The 20,793-nt window shown below is 37.1% G+C and overlaps 1 protein-coding gene across 1 annotated transcript in view; it reads right to left on the minus strand.

Annotated features, from left to right (window-relative positions):
- The window catches only part of LOC139699002 (rho guanine nucleotide exchange factor 7-like), a 116,968-nt gene that overhangs the window by 95,926 nt on the left and 249 nt on the right, over positions 1 to 20,793 (minus strand). The window contains exons 2-4 of the mRNA XM_071597997.1: positions 20,179 to 20,252; positions 18,537 to 18,678; positions 13,722 to 13,917 (exon numbers count right to left, since the gene is read on the minus strand). Of these exons, the coding sequence (XP_071454098.1) occupies positions 13,722 to 13,917; positions 18,537 to 18,678; positions 20,179 to 20,247 (407 nt within the window). The 5' untranslated portion in view covers positions 20,248 to 20,252. The remainder of the gene's footprint in view (positions 1 to 13,721; positions 13,918 to 18,536; positions 18,679 to 20,178; positions 20,253 to 20,793) is intronic.

The raw sequence follows: 20,793 nt of genomic DNA on the forward strand, positions 1-20,793 counted from the left end.
AAATTTCTTATTTCTCACAGTTTACCAATATTGGAATTGAATTGCACTGCAAATTCCAAGAAACTGCGGGAGATGCTGTAACAGTAACTTTTAACGGAGTCATCCACAAACATGCAATCCACTGTAGGAAACTGCAGGAGATGCCACAACAGTAACTCTTAACGGAGTCTTCCGCTAATATTCCGGTCGAGGCAAATGATTTTTTGAAATTGAAAACAAATTGTTGCATTGGAATTGTATTGCATTGTATTGTATTCAGCCTTCCCTTTCACTTTTTTCCTGCCGAGTAGGGAGAATTGGTTTCCTTGTCACAGACATTTGTGTTACCCCTAAGGATTCTGCAATAGGAGTTATATTCAAAACTGAAAAGACTTATGCATCAAATCATTTGATCAACCACAAAATTCATTCCCAAACATTTATATGCAAGTCTTTAGCTTCCCTCAAAGCCCTTGTAAACGCATCACAGATTTTAATTCTTTCCTCTCCCATTTCCTCAGAAGGCTTATGCCTTTGACTTATGGCCATTTTTCATTGGCTGCCTCCAGCTATGCAATACTGCTGAGCTACGATGGTAATCCCTAGAGTACCCAACCCAACAAAGAAAACACAAAAATTTAAGAAAAAAATTATTTATTTTTCAACATAATCTCCTTTCAGCTCTACAAACTTTTCCCAGCGGTGTTCAATAAGTTCGATACCCTTTTTATCATTAGAACTGTCTTGCTCCTCAAAATAGCCATTAACTGCTCATATCACTCCTTCATGGTTGGAAAATCTTAGACCCCCCCCAAGTCATTTTTTCAAGTTTGCGAACAGAAAATAATCCGAGCGGGCTAAATCTGGCAAATAGGGTGCATGAGGTAGCCATTCAAACTTTATTTCATGAATTTTGACCATTTCAATAACGCATTGGTGAGCTGGTGCATTGTCTTGATGAAACAACACTTTCTTCTGAGCCAAATGCACCTGCTTTTGCTTCATTTCTTCACTCATTGATCGCTGTAATAAGTTTGCATGATTCTTGCCGTTGATAGTTTCTTGTTTTTCAAAGCAGTCAATGAAATTTATGCCACGCGCATCTCAAAAAACCGATGCCATGACCTTGCCTGCAGATGAAAGTATTCGCCTTCTTTGGAGACGGTTCTCCCTTTTGAATCCATTGTTTTGATTGTTCTTTTGTCTCGGGTGTGAAATAATGGACCCACGTTTCATCCATGGTTATCGAACGTCACAAAAATTCTGCTTTGTTGCTGTGAAACTTTACTAAACACTCAATTGAAACATCTTCACAACAATGTGACATCTGCAAAGGCTCGGTAAATTTCCTTATATCCGTTTTTAAGCTTTGTTTTTAAAGTTTACATTGTTTCCGCATCTGGAAGCAATTTAAACCATGTGTTTACTTCCATTTTAAAGTAGGAATGGTTGAAAAAAATTTCCAAGTCTTTCTCGCACAAGGGAAACTTTTGAAGGGGTTTAATCTCATATGATCTATCGTGGGCACAACTTCACAACACTGAGTACTTAGGCAGTAAGGTTCAGCATTAATAAAACGGGTACGAAACACGAGAGGAATCAGCTCATCTGATAATTAGATTCCATGTTTTTACATCAAATATTTACCTGGATAATTGTTTTCCACGCAATTTGGTTCCAACGATATTATTAAGGCTGTATTTGGTAGGTTACTTTTCATTCAACGCATGATATCATTCTTTTTATAGTACTATTATACGATTTTTAGTATTATTTTATGATGGGAAATGCTTTTAAAGTATATTACAAAAATAAATGGCCAGTATATAGTTAATGTTTTCATGGAATGGTAATAGATAGTCCCAAAAGAGGACCTTTTCTCTCATACATTGTATATTTATTTATTTATTTATTCATATTAGTCCGAAAACAGCACATTTTGACCTTTACATCGAACTATTAATAACGATAACAATGGTCACATTTACAAACACCCAAGCCCTAGATGAAGGGAAACTCACCCAGGCGGGAATCGAACCCGCGACCCTTGGAATGGCAGACGAGGACGTTACCCCGCCGCCACCGGGATCGGCAATACAATACAATATATACAATTGAATTTTCTATTTGTTGGCTAGACATCTATATAATAAATTCCTAGTTCACTGATTTAAGTCACGGCTTTGCTGCCATTGTGAATTTACTTGAAGCACAGCTTTTTTCACACAATGGGTAATACTCACAATAATTCTTTGAATAAAAGAAAACTTCAGAAATATTTCGCCTTCACGAGTAAATTAAGTAGTAAACATACTTCTTTACAAAATTCCTCTTAATCATATATCTTCAAATGAAAAGATGGCCTTGCTATCGAATAAACTTTAGCTGAACCAATGCAAACACAAGTATGCAAAAATTGAAGCAAAGCCAATTTCACCGAAACAGTCCCTTGAACTGCCTTTCTTATTAATACAATTTAGGGAATCTCTACGACTAATATGATTCATAACGATAGAATAGGAGTCAAAGAAATATTATTTCACCATCAACTGACTAGACCAGTATTACGAGAGCGGTTCAATAAGTACCCATGTTTGACAACAAAGGGCATTCCTGAGGGAAGTTTATGTTACCATCGTGAGCTGCCATCTATCAAATGACAGTGAAACAAATTTCAGACTGATTTTAAGGTTAGTTTGGATTTGGCAGCCATTCGAGTAAGACGTGTTCCGTGATTTCTGCAAAGATGGAAAAAGAGCAGTATCGTTCAGTAATTCGCTTTTTGTTTTTGGATGGGAAGAAATGCAAGGAGATAAAAGCAAAGTTGGATGCTGTTTATGGGGACACTTTGCCATCTATGACCACAGTTAGATATTGGTTCAACGAATTTAAACGTGGGCAAACATCTGTATCTGGCTCTCTGCGACTTTTTCTTATTCCCCAACATGAAGAAATGGCTCGCAGGAAAAAAATTTAGCTCAAACGAGGAAGCTATCTCCGAGACAGGCATATTTTGGAGAGTTTGACAAATCCTATTTTCGGACGGGTTAAAAAAATGGCTGGAACATTGGGAGAAGTGCATCTTTCTAAGAGGGGCTTATGTTGAAAAATAAGAAATGTTTCTGAAAAAATGGTTTCTTCATTTCTAACACGGGTACTTATTGAACCGCCTCCGTATAAATCAAATTCGAGAGGAGCTTACTTTGCAGTTGAGTGTTTGGTATCTCCATTAAAGATGGCAAAGGTGTATGTGCAGACCTCTGGGCCAAACTCACTACAAACCATTTGCCAATTCGGGCTTGTGTGATAAATGTACTACCGTTCAAAAGCAAAATAACATTTATATACGGGGGCGATTTGAAAAGTAAGGTCCCCTATTTTTTTTCATGAAAAATCAAATTTATTCTCAACTTTGTGTACATTGTACGAAAGGCTGAGCATTTGCCTATTTTTCCACATAGTTGCCTTGAAGATTAATCACTTTTTGCATCCTTGTAAGCAGCTTTTTAACCACTTGCTTGACATGCCTGTGTCAGACACGGGCAACTGCTTCCTCCCAAAATTGACGTGCCCGTGTGTGGCACGGGCATTTTTTCCCTCCGGTTCTGATTCACCCATTTTTTTATGATTGCTTTCTTCAAGGAGTTCTTAGTTTACTCTCCAGATGACTCTAGCATACTGCACACTAACAACAGTAGTTGGAAACTTTTGGAACTTTGTTCTTTCATTATATTTTATTTTGGTTAGGACGGCAACGTTTTGATGTTGGTGGTGAACTTTCTTCGTTTTCGAAAATCAAGATATTAGGCCAGATTTTTACTGTAATATATTTGAATATAGAAATCTCTTTTTTTCTTAGCACAAAATAAGGTATGATATTTGACAGTTAATAAAATTTTATGAATTATTTTTCTTATATCTCATCCTAAAAAGATTTTTGTTTATTGAAATGCTATTATTATTTTTATGCAGAGTTTCCTCTTATTGTGTCTGATTTGGAATTGAGTAATTCTGAAAGCATTTCCATGCACAATTCGGAACTTTCAGCTACCAACATATTTTCCGATTATGATGAAGACATATCTGCCCAATTGCTTGATGCAAGAGTGTGGTGTCCGACCGATTCCCATCAAGGTCCCAAACCACCACCTCCAAAATTTCCTCTTACTGCTTCTCCTGCTGTTCATTTAGACATTGATGAAACTGCTGGAATTCTTCAACACTTCGAGGCATTTATTGATGATTACCTTATTGAATTGATAACTGTGGAAACCAACTTATATGCTGACCAGTACATAGAATCCTCTGTTTTGAAAAAATTTTCAAGGTGTAAAGACTGGCAGCCTGTCAATACTAATGAAATTAGAGTGTTTTTTGCTTTGATCATTCTTCAGGAAATTATAAGCAAACCAGTTGAAGAATGGTACAGGTCAAAGAGGCAGACCATTCTTACTCCATTCTTTTCAAATATTATGACATACCGTGGATTTGTACTCATCAAACGCTATCTGCATTTTGCAGACAATAGTATCTTTGCTAGAGATACACATCCTTGTGTCAAGCTAAATAAAATTTGGCTTGTACTTGAATATCTGAACAGAAAGTTCTCAAATTAGCTGACACCTGAGAGGGATATTTCTATTGATGAAAGCCACATGCTGTACAAGGGTAGACTATCATGGATTCAGTATATTCCCCTGAAAAGAGCTAGATTTGGGGTAAAGACGTTTATGCTTTGTGAATCTAAGTCTGGATATATATGGTCATTTATTATTTATACAGGAAAAGGATCAGTATTGAATGAGGAATATACTAATCTTCCTACAACATCCCAGATTGTGCTTGAACTAATGAAACCTCTACTAGGTAAAGGTTATTGCCTCCTACAGACAATTATTACACCTCCCCAGAACTGGCTGATTAATTGGTTGCCAAAGGAACTGATGCTTATGGGACATTGAGAGTTACAAGGAAGGAAGTGCCGGATGATATCAAAGAAAAAGAAGTTGAAATTGGGAGAATTCACTGCCTTCCAGAGAGGTAAAGTAATGGTGATGAAATGGCAAGACAAAAAGGCTGTTACTGTATTCTCTACAGTACATAATGAAAAATTTGTTGAATTTAAAAACAGGGATATCATGCAAATGAAGCCAAAAGTCGTGGTTGAGTATAATAATACAATGGGTGGAGTAGATAGGGCAGATCAGCACCTAACAAATTACCCCATTATAAGGAAAAGGGGGGAAAAGTATAATAAAAAAATTTTTTTTCACTTGTTGGACCAGGCCACGTGGAATGCTATCATCTTGTATAGGAAGAATGGTGGAATAAAGAGTAACCTAGACTTAAGAATGACATTAGTGGAAGATATAATATAGAGGTACTACACACATGATACGTCATGTAAGGGTGGAAGGCCTTCAGTAGAACCAAATCCTAGACGCCTAACTGAGAGGCACTTCCCTGAATATATTCCACCCACAGAGAAGAAGGAAAAGCCTTGTAGGCAGTGTGCAGTTTGTTGTGCCAAAAGGGATGGTGTTGGCAAAAAGATTAGAAGAGAAACAAGGTTTTATTGCCAAGCAAGTGACGTCGGACATTGTGCAGTACCTTGTTTCAAAATATATCACACAGTGAAAAACTTTTAGAAATTATTGTGAAAATACTCAAGTCAATATTTTCAATTTTTATAAAAAGTATGTGATAAAAACTTTTTGTAACACTTTGCCTTTTCTTTACATTAACATTAGAATAGATTGAAAAAATAAAAAATTACATTTTTTGTGCAGAAAAAAATTAAAATCCTGTCAGGCAAGTGGTTAATACCAGCGGCGTACCTTTCTCCCGCCGTGCTGCGAAGCCAACTAACTACTGCCTCTCCGATATAAATTCATTGCCATTTAGTGGAAGTGTACTGTGAGAAGTGTATCGACATAAAAAACATGCGGCAGTGGTGCAGGGAGTTTTTTGACGGCCGGGAAAACGTCCACGATGAGCAGCGGTCAGGGTGGCCGAGTATGCTGGAATCAACAGTGGCTCCAATTGACAAGATGATGTGCAATAACCGGAGAATCACCCTTCATGAGACAAAGGAAGACCTTAATGAAGAAAGTGGCTACTTCTCCGTGCAGAATATTGTGTCAGAGGTCCTCAGTTGCAAGTGCCTCACCAAAGGAGTGTATTTTCATCATGACAAAGCACTTCCACATGTCACATCAAACGACCACCCTACTCAATGAATTCGGCTGGGATATCACCCTCCTTACAGCCGGGACGTTGTCCCCAGCGACAACCACTTGTTTCCTGCTCTCAAAAAACACCTTGGAGGACAGAAGTTCAAGTCAGACTTGGAGGTGCAAGAAGCAGTCGTCAGTTGGCTTTGCGATGCAGTGGGAGAAAGGTGCAATGCCGGCATTAAAAAGCTGCTTACAAAGATGCAAAAAGTGATTGATCGCCAAGGCGACTATGTAGAAAAATAGCTAAATGCTCAGCCTTTCGTACAATGTACACAAAGTTGAGAATAAAATTAATTTTTCATGAAAAAAATTGGAGGCCTTACTTTTCAAATTGCCTTCGTAAATCCTGTTTTAAACCAGGTATGCAGAACAAATACATATATTCAGCCTTGCTTATACATATTTAAAATTATGCCGCAAGCACATAAATATTTTGTTTTGATGTTTTTCATATGGTTATTAGTAATTTTATTTTGAAGAGCAACCACTTAAAGATTGAATCATGTGTGTATTCTATTTATTTAACATATATTAAATTTTATTTTAACAAAATTTAATACTTACACCTTTAATGTAGAAACACAATGGCACAAAATGCCTCATCAAAGAAGAAATGTAGATAGTATAACGTGGATTATCTTAAGTACCGATTTATAGAGTCCCTTATAAACAAGCAGTGTGCTTACTATGCGAAAGGGTGTTTTCAAAAGAGGTGGTGAAACCTTCCACACTAATTGATTATTTCAGGAAGGCACATCCTGACAAGACAGAAATACTTCAACATTTTCACCAACCCATCACCAAGGCCCTTCTGCCATACGTCTCCACAATCTCCGGAAAAATCTCCCAAATATTAAGGAGATTTGACATCAAGACAATCCACAAACCACGAAATAAGTTAAGAGCACAGCTGGTCAAAGCTAAGGACCCCATCGGGCTGAAGACCCCAGGAGTGTACCAGATCCCCTGTGAGTGCGGTGAAGTCTACGCAGGTGAGACGAGCCGCACAATCGAAAAAAGGCTGAAAGAACATCAGAGGCATCTCAGACTGGGGCAACTGGAGAAATCAGCAGTGGCGGGCCATTACTTTACCAAGGACCATAAGATAAGGTGGAAGGGGACCAAAATTATATGCTGATCCAACGGACACTGGGACGGACTCACTAAGGAGGCCATCGAGACCCGCCTCCAAAAACATAATTTTAACAGTGACTCGGGCTTTTACCTGAGCAACACGTGGAAACCGATCCTTAGAGTAATGGGTGAAACCAGGAACGACAGGCGGCCAATGGGAAGGCACCCTGATACGAAAAAGAACTCATCTTACCAGCAGTAAGTGAAGTCCTGAGTTTGACACCATATGCTAAAACAAACATTATTTCCCTAAGCAACACTTCAGTTCAATGACGAATAGATGAAATGGCAGAAAATGTAGAAGATATATTGTACAGCATCTTGAGAACAACAGAATTAGCATTTCAGTTTGACGAGTCAACTTTGCCAGGCAATGAATTGCCTGTGTTCCGGCTGACGGAAGCTTTCTTAAAGATGAAATTCTACCTGAAGAGTTGCTTGCAAGGCAATTAAAACCTGACACTAAAGAGGAGTCAATATTTAGTATCATAGAGCAGTTCTTTAGGGATAAAAAAAATAAATAGGGAAAAAAATAAAAATAATTTCTAACGCAATTGCTCGATTGACTCTTTCAAGAGTTGTGTGATGAGAATGACAAAGATTTCAACCATTTGCCACTACACATGGAAGTTCGTTGGCTATCAAAAGGTAATTGTAGAAGGCACTTCTATAATCTTTTTGACACTGTCGTGCTGTTTTTTAAGGGGAAAGATGCTTTTCTCAGCGATAACCTTGAAGAGATTAGGAGTGATGTAAATTTTAGTTGGAACTATTTGAGAAGTTCAATAAATTCAATTTACAATTGCAGGGAAATTATACTAACCTTACAAAGGCAAAATCTGTGGTGACTGTGTCTATTTCCAAGATGTTTTATTTCAGCACAACACAGGTCGCCGCGAGCTTAATCACTTCATTCCCTGCTTAAGCTAGAATAACAAGCTGGTATGGGTGATGATGATTTGAGTCTTTCAAGACCATTTAGCCACCATGCTTAAAAATATGATGCAGCGATTGATGGAAATTCAACATTGTGGGATAAATCTGTTAGAAGATATTGAGGAATGTAAGGACAATGATGAGGACAGGGAAAATGGAGAATATTAAGCGAGAGATGGAAAGGGGAAATATAGATATTTTAGGTCTATGCGAGGTGAGATGAAAGGATTGCAGGGATTACTGGAGTGACAATTATAGAATTATATAGTGGCGGGGACGAGAGAAACAAGGGGTTGTCATCATATTGAATAAAGAGGTAGGAAGAAGCGTAGTCAACATAGAGCAGGTAACGGATAGATTATTACTAGTAGAGATAAAAGCAGAACCTACGAACTTGGTCATTGTTCAGTTACACATGCCACCAAGCAACCATTTGGAGGATGAGGTTTATAGGATATATGATCAGTTAAGAGGACATAATCGCATAAGTTCCTCCGAGGAAACATTTGATAGTGATGGGGGATTGGGATGCGACGGTGAGCGAAGGAAGAGATGGTGATGAGGTCGGGGACTACGGCTTAGGCATGAGGAATGACCACGTCGAGAAAGCAATTGAGTTCTGCAGGAGACAGGGGTTACACATCACCAACACTTGGTTTAGACACCACAAAAGGCGCAGGTATACATGGAAAATGCCAGGTGACTCAGAAAGGTATCAGTTAGATTATATTCTGGTTAGACACAGGTTTAGGAAGTGTGATAAATTTTCACATATTCCCAGGAGCAGGTGCGGACTCAGACCACAATTTAGTTGTTATGAAGTGAGGTGTTGGTTTCAAAAAGATAAGGCAGGGGCAGAGGGTTAGGAAATGAAATGCAGAAGCATTATATGGATTGACAAGGAAGGAGTACCAGCAGGCTGTAGAGAAAATTATGGATGATGGTAAAGCGCTGAGTTCTATCGAAGAAAAATGGGGATGCATCAAGAAAGGGATATCGAAAGCTGCAAAAGAAACTATAGGAACCGTAAATGTGAAAAAGGACAAGTAAACCATGGATCATGGATGAGATGATTACAAAGATGGATGAGAGCAGAAAATTGAAGAATGTAAACACAGAGTTAGGCAAAATGAATTTAAAAGAGTTAAATACTAAATTGAGATGGGCAACAAAGAAAGCAAAATAATCAAGGTGGAAGATGCAGTTTCAAAATATGGAATGTCTGCAGAGGAAGGCCGAAATTGGTGCGCTATACAACAAAGTTAAATAACTATCGGGAAGTAAGAACAGAAGATCTGTGTTAACAGTTAGAGATAAGTTGGGCAAGATAATAGTGGGCACAAGAAAGATCCAAGAGAGATGGAAGGAATAAATAGAAGAACTGTACGGTAGAAAACTTAGGCCAACAAAGATAGACATAGAAAAGGCAAATGTGGGAGGAAGAGGCTATACATGGGCTGATTCGTAGTATGTATGAGGAAGGAATCTGGCCGAAAGACTTGAGATCAGTTTTAGTTCCCATTCTGAAAAAGGTAAAGGCTACATCATGTGAGGACTTTAGGACAATATGTTTGATATCCCACACAGCTAAAGTTGTTCTTAGGATCGTAAACAAAAGGATAGAGAGTAGGGCAAATGATTACTTAGGGGATGATCAGTTTGGGTTTAGGAAGGGGAGAGGTACGCGTGATGCCATTGCAGTAATGAGATTATTAATCAAGAGGAATTTAAAACACAACCAGGAGGTATTTGCCTGATTCGTAGATTTCGAAAAAGCGTTTGATAGAGTGAATTGGGAAAAACTAATGAGTATATTGCAGAAATTAGGAATAGGTTGGAGGGAAAGAATGCTAATCCGTAACCTGTACATGTCTCAGACTGCTCAGGTGCGGGTGGGGAGCTTTAGTTTGTCAGTCAGCCAAGGGGTTGCAAGCATTGCTGAGTGAATTGGAAATTCAGTGCGAAAGGTATCGGATGAGAATCAATATTAATAAAACAAAGGTTACGCGATTTTCTAGAAAAAAAAAAGGCTAAGCTATCCATTAAAATGAGGGAGGGAGGGAACTAGAGCAGGTAGAACAGTTTACGCATCTCGGAAGTGTTTTGGACCAACGCAGTCAAAGTGGTAGGGACGTAAGGAGAAGAATTGTGCTGGGCAAAGAGGCTTTCACAAGGAGGAGGGAGTTGATGAGAGGGACTTTGAGTAAGGATGTTAAGAAAAGACTCGTAAATACTTTGATATGGAGCGTAGCTATGTACCGCGCGGAAACGTGGTCATCGAAGTTAGAGGATAGACGTAGACTGGAGGCTTTTGAAATGTGGGTGTGGAGAAGGATGGAGAAGGTGAAATGGACAGAGAAGAAAACAAACGAGGAAGTACTTGGTATGGTGGGTGAAAAGAGGGGTTTGCTGGGAGAAATCCTATGGAGCCAGGAAAAGAGAATGAAGGGGGTATTGACCGGCAGCGGGATGTTGAAGACTGTAATTGAGGGGAGATTGTTAGGCAAACGAGGAAAGGGAAGGAACAGGATAGGGATTTTGGGCCGGATGAAGGGAGGAAGGAAGTACTCAGAGCTGAAGAGGGACCTGATGTAGAGTAGGATGTTGTGTTTTGCTAGGGGTCACAAATTATTTAATTAGTTATTATGTCTATATAAAAGCCTACCTTAGCCGGTATATTACCTAATAATAATAATAATAGATATTGAGGAAGTTGGAGTATTAGCGTAAGAATTAATTGCACTACAAAATGACATCGAATTGAAACCAGAGTTTAAGATAAATTATTAAGAGTTTTGGTTACAGAAGGAGGTTTCCGACAGTTTTCCTGCATCATGGAAGTTGGTTAAACTCCTTCCATTTCCAATTTCATATTCGGTGTAACTTGGTTTTAGTGCAGTCATTCAGCTTATTTTCAAGGAGAGAAACATACTTCAGGTTTGTAAATGCCGTGATTTAAGATTCCTGCAAAGTGACATTAAACCGGACCTAGGAAAATGGCCTCAGGTCATTAATCTCATTCAAATTTTATTTGATGGAAATATGTCATTGAATTAGGCAATAGAATCTCCTTAAATGACTTCTAGACCATGAGAAACTATAATCAGAAGTCACTTAAATGTTGAACTAATTTTAACAAAACATGATTGGTTATTCTATTTTTATAAATTGAAAATGTTCATGCTATATAATTGCTTAATTTAAGTAAAAAAATGACATTTCATGTATTTATGATTTATTATTTCATGTATTTCAAAAATACTTGAAAAATTGATGGAAGAAAGACAATTAAAATTCTTCATAAACAATAAAATTCTTTCTCAGTTGCAGCATGGTTTCACAAAAAATAAAATTGTAGAACTGCATGCAGTAATTATGCAACTAAAATTACCCAAGCTCTAAGTGATAAAAAGCATTATTTTTATTTTACACAATTACGTTGCAATTAGGCAAATTTCCTGGTGGCAACGGTCAGGTTAGGTCAAAGATAACTACTAACAACGAAAATTACATATGATTAGTATGTTACAAGGGGAAATATGGATCTATCAAAAGCCTCCAATTCTGTAAAATCTAGCATTCTTTTAACTAAACTAGGACATTATGGTATCAGGGGAGTAGCTCATCTCTGCCTTACATCTTTTTTGGAAAATAGGAAACAGTATGTAGAAATTGTCGGAAAAATGGTGCTACCTACAAATCAACAATGAAAACTACTAAATATGGTGTTCCACAAGGTTCTGTATTAGGTCCTTTACTTTTCCTGGTGTATATGAATGACATTGAAAAAGTCATAGTCTCTCCAGAGAATAATAAAATGGTGCTCTATGCAGATGACATAAGTCTAATAGCAGGTCATACTAAATCAGCTCAATTAGAAATAGATATGTATGCTATGGCGAATTCAGTCGCTCAATGTCTGAATGTCAATAATTTACAACTAAAAGCAAGAAAAACAGTTACTTGGTATTTCGTAATAGAGACCTTCAGTTAAATATTTCCATAGAAATAGGAAACCAATTGATATCCGAGTTAGAACATACCACCTTATTGGGCTTAGAAATAGACAATAAGTTAAGCTGGAGGTTTCAAATGGAAAAATGTAGTAAAAAATTATATTCAGCCCTATTCCTTTGAAAAAATCTTGCCAACTATTGTAATGCAGAAATATTAATCCCAGTATACCATGGTATATTTGAGTCCATAGCTTGATATGGCATCGTCTGCTGGGGGAGCTCAGCACATGGAAACATCAATAGAATACTCACACTTCAAAAACGGGCATTAAGGGTTATATTTAAACTAAATGCAAGAAAATCCTGCAGGGAGTACTTCAAATGTCACAAAATCATGACCATTCCCTGCATCTAAATGTATAATGTGATTTTGTATGCCTGCACCAAAACCCCTTCACTGGTCAGAAATAGGGGTGCTCACAAGTACGACACCAGGGGTAAGGATAATCTTCATAATGGCTATTGCAGAGTAGCAGCACTACAAAAAACGCCAGAAGTTTCAGGAAGACTGGTGTTTAATCGACTTCCTGAAGAGTTAAAACATATACTCCCCAAGAAAATAAAATTCAAAAAATGTTGAAAAATTTCTTTATAAATAATGTTGTTTATAGCGTCCTAGAGTAAATAGAAAGAGCCAACGTAGGGAATTCTGTTTTTAAAATCTTTAATACTCATATAATTCATGTACATTATTATTTCTATGAATTTATATGCATGTTAATGCACCCATAAATGTAACTGAATCTTAACGAAGCCCATATAATTATGTATTGTTCTATGGCAAATAAATCTATCTATCCATCTACATGTGAACTTCAAAAAAAGCTTTATTAAAAATATTTATTTGGATAATTTACTTCTGTGTAAAAAGTATACTCTCGCCTAAGTTCCTTTTACATTGTGTAATAATTCTTTTGCATACATGTGGCATGAAAACTATGCATCTATTGGATTGTAAATAAACTTGATTAGTCATCATTTTTAACTTAACTATTTGAATGTTCCTTATTTCGTCATTATGTTTTATGATTTAGATTATCATTTTAAAGCTATTGATCAGGGGGCATAGAGCATACGTTCAAGGATCCAATGCTCGAAAAAGTTTGCGAAACACTGATTTAAAGCCTCCGCAATCTCAGAGTGTAAGAGGATGCCTTGATAGCTTAACTGGTTAAAGCACTCGGTCAAACATCAAGGGATCCGGGTTCGAATCTCGTCAAGGCGAATGATTTTCACACTCTGAAATTGTTGCTACAATAAGTCATTCTTCAATTTAAATGCCGTCTGCCTGCCATCACTCTGCTCAATATACCAAACCTTTCTTCCATTTACCTCAGCAAACATTCTCGCCTCTATCAACATTCCTGCAAGTTCAAAAGCCTATTCTGACCCTCACTAACACCAAGAGGACACTACTTACAGCTGGCTTTTCTGCAGCGGGTTGAGGTATGAGTTGAGGAGGGTGTTCAGTTCAGTCACATGCACTCTCTCTGACTCCACCATGTCAGCAAGGACGACATGGCGATAAGCCCTCTGAGCTGCCACCCCTTGCATTGGCGATCCTGGAGAAATGGGTGAAGCTCCTCCTTTGGCACCCGGCAAGTGAGGAACATCACCTATTTTCAAGAAATGAAATATCATTTAAAGTAATCTCACCGATTCTAGATTCAGTCGACCCACAGATTTTCAGCTTTTGGTTTCGAGTCTATCCTATAACTAATTCCATTACATCTACATGAACAATGGACAGCAATGAGATAGGGTTCTTAGCTATGGGTAGCTAAGTTGTTCTTAGCTTAGGGCGGGGCCTTCCAGCTTTGATTATCATTTATGACAAAGACATTACCTGAACTGACAACTGCAACAACTTATCTTCTCTGGAGCATGAATCAAAACATTCATTTATTACATAAATAAATGTTTTTCCATAGTCATAGTACATCACATGTCAGGGATGACTTACCGTTGTTAACTGCAGTGTTGGAAAAGAGGGCAACAAAATGGTGAAAGATAAAAAGAAAGAAAGTTAAGACAGATGGTACCAAAATGAATACGTATACTAGCCACAATATTGACACTTCTATGAAAAGGGAGGAATCTGTGTATGAGTGCATGGAATTGTATTCACATAAAACAAAGAGAAACTATGTGATACAGATAAAAGACCAGAGAGTTTGAATATAGAAAGGACATACCTGGATTATGATAGCTTACAACCAGGAAAACTCAACTGAGAGACAGAAAAAGCATTTAAAGAATTGAAATCTAAAAAGGCTGTATCATCCCTCAAAAGGCACTCAAGAGTTTACGAAAACAGGGAAGAAAGCCTCGTTAGATCAGTATTGATGTCATCCCGTAAGAGGGAAAAGCAGGAATAATAATCTTAATCTTCCCTTAAATGAAGAACACAATGTACATTTCCACTGTTCTTTATTTACGTACAACTGATTTCAACACTTATGCATCAGGTACAAATTAATCAAGTCGCAGACCATTTATATACAATTCATGAGGGAGAGGAAGGGTGGGTGAGAGAGGAAGGGAAAGAGGGGGAAAAAGTGGGGTTTGTGACCGGCGTTGATGGGGAGGGGGGAGAGGGGTGTTAAGCGTCAGGTTAGGTGACTGGTGGGTTCACAGTGGGGGGGGGGTCTTTCTGTGAAGGAAAGGGGTACTTCCAAGATTTGGGAGATGTATTAAAACAATAAATCATAGACCAAATGACCCGTTTTTAAATTCTTCCTGATTTCCAGCTTTTCCCACTTGTCCATCCTCATTCCTTTCTCCATCTGGTGGAGTGATTTCAACACGGAACTCATACACCAGATGTAAAAAGGAATGTTCAAAGAAAATTTTCAAGGTAAGGTTTTCAAGAATATGACACCAGCATATCCAGGGTTCTTAGCAAACATGGATGAGTTTTGGGCAGTTATTCTATAGACGTCACAACCTCTTGTGCCATACCTATGTACATCAGCATTGGTTTTCAGAGTGAACATGGCTTGGTTTTTCTGCACCAAGATTATAGCATGGAATATATACAAACAGGATCGAGTAAGAATGTTTAATCTTTTGAAGTAAGGTCTACAACTGCTTGCCCTTGGAAATTTTCCCAGGATTCTTACTGCCAACTTCTGTAACCTAAAGAGGTGCATGGAATGGCACGATTGCCCACACACAGCAATGCCATATTTCAGTTTACTGTGAATAAATACATAATAGACTGAGAGAGCAGTATCCTGTGGCAACAATAGAGCATAGTTGATCAACATGAGCTTCCCAGGATAGGGACTCATGAATATGTAACCCTAGAAACTTTGTTACAGTAGAGTCCTTAATACACGGCCCATTTATCCTCAAAAGAAGGGGAGGCTGTCATTTTCCTTTGGTGGGAATGTAATTGAATAAATGCCGTTTTCTCATTGTTAATACAAACAAAGTAGTCTTCACACCATTTACTTGTAGGGTCAATATTTCTCTTGACTATGAAAGAGTTTAAATCTTTGGAGGAGGTTAGGTGAGTTGTATCAACTGCATGCATATGCATTGACCCATTGACAAAATAATTAGGGAGGTTGCAGGTATGTAAAAGGATAAGTAGGAGACCCAGTATAGATCCTTGAGGAACACCTCTCTCGATCACCAAGGGTTTAGAGTTAGTGAATGATTTTGATTTGGCTGAGTAAAATTTAACCAATTGTGATCTTCCTGTTAAAAAAGATTTTACCCTTTGGTTGGCTATCCCAGAGATGTAATTTCTCTCAGTTATACTGCATGAGCAACTGAGTCAAAAGCCTTTTTTAAGTCATACAAAACACCAATTACATTTTTCTTTTTGTGAAGTTCAAGTAGGATATCATGAATGAATTTATTTATAGCAGTTTCAGTTTACTTTTATTCATGAAACCAAATTGAGAATCAGAGAGGATATTGAATTTACTTAAGAAGCACAGCAATAAATTATTTCTTACTTGTTCAAGTAACTTGCAGAAAACATACAGGATAGAAATAGGTCTAGTTATTCATATTTCATTTTGGCCGCTTTTTGTCAATTGGTCAATATGCCTGAGGATAGAGATTCATCGACTTTATGTGCAACGACATGGATTACTGAAGGATTTACCATTCCTTTGAATATAGGGGATGGTAGATCATCATATCCAGCTGAGTATTTCTTATTTAATTTTTAATAACACCGCTAATTTCTTTGTCATCAGCAGGATGAAGGATCTCAGGTTTTCCCGGCATATGGTATTCAAGAAGTTCTCTCGGGTTTCCCACTGGGTCAGGTTGCAGTACACCGACGTTTCGATGGCAGAGTCAGCCATCGAAACGTCGGTGTACTGCAACCTGACCCAGTGGGAAACCCGAGAGAACTTCTTGGGGGATGAAGGAAGATTGTAGGAGCAAGGTGGGGCATACCCAGTAATAGTGTATTAGAACTTAGTTGGTGACTTGCGCTATTAAGCAGTATTGAATTGATTTAATTGAGAAAATTTTCATCGAGTAGGCTGACAATATTTTATTGGTTGGAAACAAGAACATTATTATGAGAAAAAGCATTTATACTTGACATCTGAAATTATGACAACTGAGTAGTCTTTTAAATGAGATTCCAGGCAGATTTACTATGATTGTTAGAGGATTTTAAGATGTGTATGTAGTAGTTTCTTTTGGTCTTTGTCACCAAATTATTGTGTTCCTTCTTAATGGACCAATGGTATGCCCTCATTGGCAGAGAATCATTTGATTTCAGATTATGGAAAACCTATTTTAGAATAGCAGAAAAAGCCTTAATTTCTTCAGGTACCCATTTGTATTTTATTTTATAGAGAACTGGAGCGTTTAATGACATTAAAGGTAAACATTCATTGAAACAATGAAAGAATGTGTCATGGAAGTTGTTGAATTTAGGATCAAATTAGTAGCAATAAAGAAGGGAATGGACAAGAAGTTTGATTTTAACTCATCAAAGGTTCATCAGCAAAAGGATGCAAGAGAGAGAAAACGATTACCTAGGAGAAGATCAGTTTACATTTAGGAAGAGGATATGGACAACATTAGGGCATGCCATTAAAATAATGAGGTCACCAGTAGAGTAAAATGTAGAATCAATCAGGATGTATTTGTTAGCTTTGTGTATTTTAAGAAGTGTTTCAGCAGAGTTAAGTGGGCACATAAATGAACATTTTGCAGAACATTTGAGTGCATTCGAAAAAAAGATTACTAGTCATCCAAGACATGACTTTAATATGAATGTTATAGGATTACAATATGGATGTTTTTCCACTTCAACAAGATCAACGCTACTCCGTTTCCGTAAAATATAAAGTGTACATAAAGCCACCATTAGTTATTCTGCAATCTAATAGAACATGTATGCTATTAGGGAGTATTTAAAGAAAAAGTGATATATGCCTATCATAATGTGTCCACTTTATGTTTCCATGAACAAGACATTATTTTTAAGTGGGACAAAAGGACTTCCTTTCGCCGGCTTCTCCAGAATTTCACCTAGCAGTCGTTCAAGTTCGGTAAGAGAAACTTTAAGTGACACCTAAAATGCCAGAGGGATGAGGTCACGGTGGGCACATAATAGTCACAGGTCAAGCAAGAATGCAATCTAGACAATACAAGAATAAGACAGTGAAAGCAGGCTGATGTGTAAGGTTCCTCTTCAGGAGAGATGTTCCTCATTATACCATTAACAAATTCCATAAAATATGCATCATCTCTCTAGCAAAATAATCTCCCCAAGTATTAAAAATGTTAAAATAATTTATTGTATTGTTTTTAAACAATATTTATGAATTTCTTCATTGGAATAAAAAGTTTCTGAAGGAAATATATCCTTGAATAGACAATTCAACCCTTTAAGAAGATATGGGCAAAATACGTTATGAACTGCCCATCCTGTATTCTCCATAGGGGACCTAGAATTATTTAAATATTATTATGATGGTCTGCTTTTCATACAACAAGTTTTTTCATTAAATACACAAAGTTCAAAGTCTGCAGAAAATCCAAGGGTGAGCCTTCATTTACATCCTATGAATATTTTTAGAAACCAGGTGCATTTCATATTGCCTCCACAACAGTTGACAATATTTGCTCGATATTTCAATAATATTTTTTACTGTCAAAATATCACTTTCCTTTACCCAGCTATACTTCAATATTAATAAAATTACTTTTGCAAACCAAAAATAATGTGAACAAATAATGCCATCGCTGGTACCTTGAGGCAGAGGAACTTGTTGCTTATATTCCTGAACATAATTTGCCGGGAACCAGCCAGTTTTCCCTTCAAGTGTTCCCTCCCACCAGCCCCCCTCTTCCATCTGCGTGATGGTGATGACATCTCCTTTCCGAAAACACAGCTGGAAGGATAATTGAGAGACACATGAGAAGAAGCACCACGTCACATTAGGTCAACTTCAACATGTCCCATCAAACGCATCCCCTTATTTCAAATAACTTCCCGAGGATACTCCACTGAGAATTTAGGTAGTTTTTTGGGCCCCGTCATTTCTAACACAATCTGAGTGTCTTCAATGCATATTAGAACATTTAATGTTAACTTTACTAGGGATATAAATACTTTGGCTCTCGCATATTCTTATTTATGTGTTTGAACATAGCATATAGTTGATTATAAAAGTAACCCTTTTTCAGAGTTTAATCGCAAATTTATGAAGGCAGCAAATTACCTAATTATTCATTTAAGGATAGCAGAACTATTAAAATTATTGCCATACAAATTAATAATTTTTGAAAACATTCAAATAACATGCTTCAGGATTTTAAATAATCAACAACTTGAATAGTTAATAAATGAGGCACACAATTTTTTTAAACCTATATTGGCACATAATGGTGATTACTTCAATACATTTTATGATTGAAATTTTATATATGTGGAATCCTTCAACACAGCTTTTCTCCATATTTGAGCAAGTTTCCATCAAAGCTATTATTTGCCAAAAGAACGCCTGCTAAGGGTACAAAGCCCACTTAAGGGGTGTTTGGCTTCACCAAGGGTAGGTGATTTTCCAGGGTACCAAAATATTAGGTGGATAGAAGAATTCAAAATTAGAGGTGTTTGGAATACTTTAAAACTGATGTCAGGACATTGGTGAGTAGCGCATTGGCAATCTCTGGTTTATAGACAAAGCAGCCTCATAACAGTGCTTTCCCCATTACTACGATGGTACCTCGCTAATTAGGGAAAGAAGAAATGCCAAAATAAGGTGGATCCACCTCCTTAAGAAATTTCTTCTCTTCAGGCATTTCTGCCTGTTTTCTTACAATGGTTCCCTTTATCCGACTATCTCCCAAGTTGTCAATCTTATGCTTCTCTTTCCTCTACGTTTTACCTTTTGCTATTATTGCATATGAATGTGTCTTCCACTCTTGATTTCGATTATTTAATTCTCAAGAGTAACTCACACATTTATTCTATTTGAATTAGGCATGGTTGTCTTACACCCGGTATAATCCACACATGATAAAAGTCAAACTTAATTCCACATTCCAAAATTTCCTACTTACTCAAAAGTGAAGGCATCATAATTAACCACATTAAACAAGAATGGCACTGTAATAGCAAAGACAAATGATTGAAGTAATCAGCACAGTTTAAAACCATAAATGCAATCACGTATATGACTAATAATGACACACCGTTTCAATGAAACTTTCACGTGTCTAACAATTAGTTAAAAATAACTTGCTCAAAGGTAAGCACAGGCTCTTTAAATAATTTTAGAGTTCCTACATTGACAGGTCATATACATACGCCATAATTGATTTCAAATTTTATTTATATTTAGTCATGAACTTGATGGACCAATTATCAGCGGTTAATATAAAGCACTAACCTCATCATTATTTTTTCCTTTGAAAGAAAATATTGCCTGGACAAGGTACGGCCCGCCTTCCATTGCCATTTTACCTACAAAAAGTTATCATTAATATACACAAAGTACAAACATGTGATAGTGAATAATGGCTAGGAATTATCGTGTTGCCATTTACTCAATCGTTACTATACAGCTGTAAAAATTCCACTAACAAATATTACAACACCAATGGGCGTAGGAACAGGAATGTTATCTTATGGGTAAGAATTATTATACAAGAGCATATATTGGTCAACTGGAACCATAAACATCTTAAACAATGAAAAACATGACTAATTTTTCAATGTCTAAGGTTACACATAAGTCAACACCATTGAAATTCCGAAAAATAAGGAGTGCAAATCTTGAGGGACGTTTAAATATGCATACATAGAATTGCTAAAGAGACAATGATGTCATTGAGATGTCAACTTCCTCAGTGAAAAGCATGAATCATTATTTAAATTCAAACTGTGAATAGCAACAGAAAAGTGTTATGACAACAAGAAACGGTTAAGATGTTAGATTGCGATATTATGAGACATTAATTTCGAATGGAAAACATGCTTGACCGACAAATTCCACAATGAATAT

Source organism: Hetaerina americana, unplaced genomic scaffold (assembly GCF_022747635.1).
Source record: "Hetaerina americana unplaced genomic scaffold, ioHetAmer1.1.p SCAF_9, whole genome shotgun sequence".
Classification (NCBI taxonomy): domain Eukaryota; kingdom Metazoa; phylum Arthropoda; class Insecta; order Odonata; family Calopterygidae; genus Hetaerina; species Hetaerina americana.